Source organism: Salmo trutta, chromosome 26 (genome assembly GCF_901001165.1).
Source record: "Salmo trutta chromosome 26, fSalTru1.1, whole genome shotgun sequence".
NCBI lineage: Eukaryota > Metazoa > Chordata > Actinopteri > Salmoniformes > Salmonidae > Salmo > Salmo trutta.
Window position 1 is genome coordinate 31,611,868 of NC_042982.1, and position 8,233 is coordinate 31,620,100.

General features: G+C 43.4%; 1 protein-coding gene across 1 annotated transcript; it reads right to left on the reverse strand.

Annotated features, from left to right (window-relative positions):
- Positions 1-243: 243 nt before the first annotated feature.
- Positions 244-2,248, reverse strand: LOC115163982 (transcription factor HES-1-like). The gene is made up of 4 exons (XM_029716151.1): positions 1,972-2,248; positions 1,743-1,838; positions 1,548-1,626; positions 244-972 (listed from the first exon to the last, which is right to left on the reverse strand). Exons 1-4 carry the CDS (start codon positions 2,032-2,034, stop codon positions 596-598), a joined length of 615 nt encoding a protein of 204 aa, XP_029572011.1. The 5' UTR covers positions 2,035-2,248; the 3' UTR covers positions 244-595.
- Positions 2,249-8,233: the final 5,985 nt, after the last annotated feature.

Genomic DNA, 8,233 nt, shown 5'->3' on the forward strand with positions numbered 1-8,233 from the left:
ACATTGCAAGCAAGAGTATAATATGAAATAAAATGACCGTTTTTAATTGTTTATAAATGCACAATAATATTGTAGTAGCTGTAGGCCTCAGCATCATTCATATCTTTTAACATGGGTTTATCTCATCATGTTGATAGGATCAAAACATATTTCTATATAAGAGAGAGAGAGAAAGTGTCTGTGTTTTTGTGTGTGTGCGCAAGCACAGGTGTGTACAAAGAAAATTGATAACATCTACGGAAATTCCATACACATTTTTATTAATATTGGTTAATAATATACAACAAAGGGAGCAGTACAAAAGCTATTTGTGACTAGAGCTATGAAGCTAAATGTTTTCTTATTATTCAATAAATAAAGATGTTAATACAATAAATACAAGAAAAGATTAATAAGAGCCTTCTACAATGCAGGCTACGGAAAGTAGACTTCGGAGAGGAAGTACTGAAAGGTCTGTTAATATACCACACCGAGATCAGGAACACAACCGCCCCACAATCCAACACAATGTCTTCTGAGTAGCATATCTATAAGATACATAACAGAGGAGGGTCTAACATAGGGATCCAGCACACACCCAGAGGGCCGGTATAGTTTACCAGGGCCTCCACATCTCCAGCATGCCCAAGTGGGGGCTCCCGAGCAGGGGCTTGTCCTGGGGCCCCACCACATGGCACAGTGGCCCCTCCATCTGGCCCTGCCTCCCAGACCTGGGGTCCCCTCTGAGGGGTGTAGTCGGGGCTCCTGGCCCCTGGCTGGGTGGGGGGGTGTCAGGCCTGAGGTTGGGGTTGGCCTGAGAGGGGTGCTCTTCACTGGAGCGGGGCAGGGATTTGAGCAGGTGGTTGAGCAGGCGGGAGCCCAATGTTTTGTCCATCCACTCGCAGCTGAGCAGCATGTTGTGGACCTCGTGCATGCACTGGATGTAGCCTGTGCTGTACTTCTGCTGTGCTTCCAGGCCTAAGGTGGGGTCTGCTGTGGAGGGGAGGAGACACTGGCTCAAACATGGGTCATAGCACAATCTGTTGGTGGCAGGATGTATTGCACCCAGACTGGCCTATTCACCAAAATACATTTGTATAATGCATAATGCATTTCTTAATCCTGAAAGGGGAGCACATTTTTGTTTTTGACTTAACACTACACACTTGATTCCACTAATCAAATGTTTAAATGATGAGTTGATTAGTGGAATCATGTGTGTAGTGCTGGGGAAAAAACTAAAATGTGCTCCCCTTTGGGTCCCCATGACCAGGATTAAGAAACACTTGACTAATCAATTGTTTTATGTTGAAACCAAGAGAAAATATGTAGAAAACCCCAATTAAATCATACAACTATGAGTACTAATACTCAAAAAGTATTATTCTTATTAGGCAACATAGGACTGTTATTCAATCACTGATGAAAATACTCCCACCAGTCTCCGTAACTACTTTCTAACGTGCCGACTAGGCCCCCAACTGCTTACATAGAGTATTGCATGCAGGCACAACTTTGAAAACTCACTTGTATGTTTCTTCCGTCAAGTCACTTTATTGGACACTTACCACTGAATTTATGTGTCTGAACATTCTGTAGGTGTTTCACTGTCATCTCTAGAATGTCCGCCTTTTCAAGTTTCGATTGCTGTTGGGGAAAATGGAAAGTTAGTGTCAAGAAATAACTTACATTGCGTTTTTCACACTCCATATAATTGAGCATTTATAACAATTAAAATACAGTGTGTATATATGCCTACTCACGTCAAGACTGAACGCCCCGACGACCGTTTCTTTCAGCTGATCCAAGCAGTTATTAATCCTCTCCCGTCTTTTCCTCTCAATGAGCGGCTTGCGCAACTAGAGATGGAAAGCGATGGGTTAATGGCGACCAGATACAGACACAAACTGGACCAGATAATCACTAAGCGTGAGCATCTCCGAAGAAAGACACATGTTTAAGTTTATCTATCGACGGGGACAAAGGCAATACCTTTCTCTCCTCCTTGGCACTCGAGTGTCTCCCCACGTTGTGCGCCATGGCGCTGGTTGTCATCTCTCCTTTACGCTCGGTATAGCTGTATATAGAGTATAGCTCTCCTCTCCCGGCTGAGTCTAGGATCTGTCTGTAAGGCCCTCCGCGCGGCGCACCCCTCTTATTTATAGGGAAGAATTAGCATGTGAATGCTCGAGCTCTTTGGCTGAGGTATTTTCCCACACACGGTGTCGCTCCCATCAGTCAGGGATGACAGGTCATTGCCTCTTTTCAATAGCCGAGGTACCAGCTCTGCAAAAAAAAACACAAGCGACAGATGTCCAGCCTGAAACCATGCACCCCCCCTCCGCTCCCCCCTCTATCTCTCTCTCTCGTGAAGCAAAGCGCACGGGTCCCCTCAGGATTGTCATTCCCAGGGCCGAACAAGAGTGTGTAATTACCGTGGTTACACCAGGGACCCCCTCGGCCATTCATGCCAATGAACTGGGAAAGCATTAGGCCTACCCGAGAGAAGGCGAAACCTATCCCCTGAAGTTTCACACGGAAAATATACCCACAACGCCTAGTGGCCCTGTGGTCATTGTTCTCAGTCTGGATCGTTGTCGATACTAGCAAGTGCTCAGGGAAGTGTTGATGCTGAAAAACTGGTGATTCAAACCTGAGTGAAGAGTAGGACTAAACTAATTGCTCTGAGAATTTAAGCCACAAGCCTACAGTATAACGAAAAGTGTTAATATTTTAAATTGAATGTAGCCTATATGTTTTTACTGAGATATAGCCTAAATTATGTTCGCGCAATGGCAAGTGTATGCTCATGACTGGAAAACCTATTGCCAACTGGAAAACCTATTGGCAATTACACTCAAAGTTAAAGAAGCTTATTTCAAACTATGTTCAACTCTGCACTGGTTTAGCAATTCAGTAGGTCTAGACTACTCAACGAATTTTCAACAGGTGGTCAGGTTTCATTCGAATTAATTGATTAAAATTCAATACATCGATTGCAAGTGTTGTTTTATGTTCTGAATTTCGTTGAAATAAAATGAAATCCCTTCACCTAATGGTTTTGGGGGATATGGGTGGGGTAGTTTCCGAATTCCACATGAATTCCGATGCTCTTTGGGTTGTCTAATATCGACAAGGACAAATTACTTCAATATCCTTTCGGATATTGATAATGGCTTATTATTAATCAATATACTTCTTTTTTATGTACAACTTTTGTTAGCCTAAGCCAGATAGAGGAAGCGTTTTAAAACTGTAACCTAAACACATATTGTCAACTTTTTCTAACTCACTGAGTCAGGGAGAGCAGATGTCAGAGTGACCACGCAGACAGATGTCACACCCGCGCGCTGGCCCTTGGCGTAAGGGATTCATGGCGGGGGCTCTGTGTTTGACTTGAGCCACGCGACTGTCAGGCGAATGCTCGAACGTGGGAAACTCCGCCGAACAATGGGCGGTATTCAGCCGAATCTAATCACCATGAAGAGAGTAATAACCCTGTGGAGGGAGAAGTGGACGGTCCAGCCCGGGAGAACGCTCTCTCTCAGTGAGCCCCGGAGCAGGTGACTAATGGGAAGTTAAGGCTGGTGCGCCCTGACCCCTAGTTTTTGGGCAGGTGTGTGATCATCACAATAAAGCGTCAGTATGAGCAATAGCCTATGTGTGGTCCTTGACCACTTTTATTGGTTATTCATGCAATACATATTGATATCACATTGTTATGCATGAGACTAACATATGGGTTTATTTGTGAATGCAACAGGTATTAGTATAACACTTGTTGAATTTGCAAACATGAAACAGTGTAGCCTAATGTGGTCAATTCGAATTGAAGGCAGTCAATTCAATAAGTCATTTGAATTTATAATATAACAATTTAAAAACGTTGGAAAATGAATAGCTTCTACTTTCCAGTTTATTAAGAAGCCATTGAAAATAAATAAGACAATTTCAATAATTGAATTGGAATTTCAGTTTACTTCCAATTGCCTGAATGACTGCCATCAATTCGAATTGACCAAAACCCTGAATGGTAGCCTATTAACAATACAAGAGATGTCCAAACAGGTTAACTCATTTTTGCATAGGCTTTGGATTATATTGTTGTTTTTTATTGGAAGGATTACTGTAGGCTAAAAGGAGTGTGATACTCAAAGCCTTAATAATTAACTAACCTTAGGTCGTTGGCAATGACAAGTGTGCATCAGCGAAGCTTGGAATGAGTGTACGGATTTGAGTCCATTTTCTAAACCACAAATCCAATCTACATGCCTATATAGTCACAATGGGTGGCCTTCTGAAGAGGCTGTGGCTGATGAATACAGTGAGTGGTGGGGTTTCTTTTGAAACTCCAGAAAACTTGGGCGACTTTTGGGGAGGATAATAACCATACAAAGCGCAATGGGACATCTGGCCACGCGACCCACAGTCAGCCGCCTGTCGATTATCACTAGGAAACGTCCTTTAGAGGGTCACACATAAAGACCCCGCAGTCGCGGAGCATGCGTTCTCTTCCAGAGAGCAGCAACGTCTCACCAAAAGAAAAACTTGCTACATTCACAGGATTATATAGCCTAACAAGGCAATTCGATTTTAGTGGGTCACATTTTTATATACGTCTACCGAATTGATCCAATAACTTATCCTAACCTACACTTAGTCTATTCAATTTTGGAGTGTCAATTTCGAGTTGTGACATTTTTGTGGAGGCTCTATAATGGGAACTTCTAGAAAGTTCCATCTTGTTATGGGGGGTGGCACAGAACGTCCAAAAATCAATAAATCCGGCAAAATCGTTGAGGCAGCAAGGGGGAGAAACTATCAGAGAGACCGAATTAAAAGGCCAACTTGTGAAGAGGCGCTTGCGCCCTTTCACGCCCTCTCTCCCTTACCATCTGGTCACGCGTCCCCTTGATCAGAATTAGCGTGGGAATGACAATGCCACAATAGCTCCCAGGCTCAGACGCTCTAAGCGGCCCAGTGGCCCACTCGTCTTGGCTGCTAAATTATGACGAACACAATCATTCCTGTTGGGCCAGTGTCCCCGTGGTCTACATCCGCTTTTTTAGGTGACTTATTCCGGATCTAGAGGCATATACTGTATCTGAGGCGCTTCACACTTGCAACATCAGATTTGTGAATGCGCATTGGGAATGCATATACTGTAGAGGGACACTGTCTGCTACATCAGCCACATTTTGCCTTTTTTTTAACGTATTGTATTAGCCTTTAATACTGGCCAAATTGGTCTCCATCCCTCCATCCATCCTTCCAATGAAATTATATTTTTTCCATATTAATTTGTCACTATTTTCTCGAACACCTGCATATCTATTAATTGAAACGAAAACAATATATCCTTCTAAAAGTAAATATACCTCTTCATGATGTGAGACATTTTTTTTTACTTTAGTGATGCATTATTATGCTGTTATTATACTTATAGGTCATTTGGGGTATAATCAACAGAAGAATACTGTGAAACGTTTTACTGCATCATACTGTAAATGATGGTGCATTGTGTGAAAAAATTGTAGGCTGGGAAATAATTACTGTATTTCGAAGGCTACTGTAATTCCAACACACAGAATGGACAGTATTTTTGGAGTGCCAACAACCCTTGGCCCTCCAATGGGGGCTTGGTAGGTTGACTCATTAATATATTTTGATGCATGCCTTGTAAAAGGCTATCATTTTTTTGCACCTGTTGGTGAGAGTGCTTAAGGCCTACCAATTTCACCCGTATATGGTAGTAGTGCCCCATCATTTAAAAATGTATAGGGGACAGATTGGAGTAGCAGCAAGCCTTAAACCTTTAATGATTGAGCATTTTGCCATGTTTTTTTGGTCTGTTTTGACCTGTAGTCGCTGCCAGTTTGGAAGCCTTTGTTAAGGCCTCTTGGAAGTGAAACACCAAATATTCATATATATGCTGTAATGTGTAAACACATTATCTACCAGATGACCTGCTTGCACCAATTCCATGTAATTACAGTAAAAGGCTGTGACTTAGAAACCCCAAATCCCCTCCATGAATTTCATCCATCCAGCCAGCCATCCATTAATTAATTAATTAAGATAGCGGTAGCATGTACTTTTTTAAACAAGTATCATACAGCCAATTCTACGGTATTGTACTGTGTGTCATTACACAGTACTCGCTTTGATACTGCATTTAGATTTCAGCAGGTGTACTGCAATTTGAAATACAGTAACTTAAGCTACTTGCCACTTTGCTGCATGTAGTTACTGCCAAATTCACCACAGCCCCTTTACAGTGTTGCTGCATGTAGTTACTGCCAAATTCACCACAACCCCTTTACAGTGTTGCTGCCTGTAGTTACTGCCAAATTCACCACAGCCCCTTTACAGTGTTGTTGCCTGTAGTTACTGCCAAATTCACCACAACCCCTTTACAGTGTTGTTGCCTGTAGTTACTGCCAAATTCACCACAGCCCCTTTACAGTGTTGTTGCCTGTAGTTACTGTCAAATTCACCACAGCCCCTTTACAGTGTTGTTGCCTGTAGTTACTGCCAAATTCACCACAGCCCCTTTACAGTGTTGTTGCCTGTAGTTACTGTCAAATTCACCACAACCCCTTTACAGTGTTGCTGCCTGTAGTTACTGCCAAATTCACCACAGCCCCTTTACAGTGTTGTTGCCTGTAGTTACTGTCAAATTCACCACAACCCCTTTACAGTGTTGCTGCCTGTAGTTACTGCCAAATTCACCACAGCCCCTTTACAGTGTTGCTGCCTGTAGTTACTGCCAAATTCACCACAGCCCCTTTACAGTGTTGTTGCCTGTAGTTACTGCCATATTCACCACAGCCCCTTTACAGTGTTGTTGCCTGTAGTTACTGCCGAATTCACCACAACCCCTTTACAGTGTTGCTGCCTGTAGTTACTGCCAAATTCACCACAACCCCTTTACAGTGTTGCTGCCTGTAGTTACTGCCAAATTCACCACAACCCCTTTACAGTGTTGCTGCCTGTAGTTACTGCCAAATTCACCACAGCCCCTTTACAGTGTTGCTGCCTGTAGTTACTGCCAAATTCACCACAACACCTTTACAGTGTTGCTGCCTGTAGTTAATGTCAAATTCACCACAACCCCTTTACAGTGTTGCTGCCTGTAGTTACTGCCAAATTCACCACAACCCCTTTAGTGTTGCTGCCTGTAGTTACTGCCAAATTCACCACAACCCCTTTACAGTGTTGCTGCCTGTAGTTACTGCCAAATTCACCACAACCCCTTTACAGTGTTGCTGGCTGTAGTTACTGCCAAATTCACCACAGCCCCTTTACAGTGTTGTTGCCTGTAGTTACTGTCAAATTCACCACAACCCCTTTACAGTGTTGCTGCCTGTAGTTACTGCCAAATTCACCGCAACCCCTTTACAGTGTTGCTGCCTGTAGTTACTGCCAAATTCACCACAGCCCCTTTACAGTGTTGCTGCCTGTAGTTACTGCCAAATTCACCACAACACCTTTACAGTGTTGCTGCCTGTAGTTAATGTCAAATTCACCACAACCCCTTTACAGTGTTGCTGCCTGTAGTTACTGCCAAATTCACCGCAACCCCTTTACAGTGTTGCTGCCTGTAGTTACTGCCAAATTCCCCACAGTCCCTTTACAGTGTTGCTGCCTGTAGTTACTGCCAAATTCACCACAACCCCTTTACAGCGTTGCTGCCTGTAGTTACTGCCAAATTCACCACAACCCCTTTAGTGTTGCTGCCTGTAGTTACTGCCAAATTCACCACAACCCCTTTACAGTGTTGTTGCCTGTAGTTAATGTCAAATTCACCACAACCCCTTTACAGTGTTGCTGCCTGTAGTTACTGCCAAATTCACCGCAACCCCTTTACAGTGTTGCTGCCTGTAGTTACTGCCAAATTCACCACAACCCCTTTACAGTGTTGTTGCCTGTAGTTACTGCCAAATTCACCACAACCCCTTTACAGTGTTGCTGCCTGTAGTTACTGCCAAATTCACCACAGCCCCTTTACAGTGTTGTTGCCTGTAGTTACTGCCAAATTCACCACAACACCTTTACAGTGTTGCTGCCTGTAGTTACTGCCAAATTCACCACAACCCCTTTACAGTGTTGCTGCCTGTAGTTACTGCCAAATTCACCACAGCCCCTTTACAGTGTTGTTGCCTGTAGTTACTGCCAAATTCACCGCAACCCCTTTACAGTGTTGCTGCCTGTAGTTACTGCCAAATTCCCCACAGTCCCTTTACAGTGTTGC

Excerpts from the sequence above, each read along its gene's own strand:
- LOC115163982 (XM_029716151.1), bottom strand. The coding sequence starts at position 2,034 with ATGACAACCAGCGCCATGGCGCACAACGTGGGGAGACACTCGAGTGCC. Across the intron at positions 1,839-1,971 it reads GTGCCAAGGAGGAGAGAAAG|TTGCGCAAGCCGCTCATTGA; the intron begins GTATTGCCTTTG and ends TTCCATCTCTAG. Across the intron at positions 1,627-1,742 it reads TCGGGGCGTTCAGTCTTGAC|CAATCGAAACTTGAAAAGGC; the intron begins GTGAGTAGGCAT and ends TTTCCCCAACAG.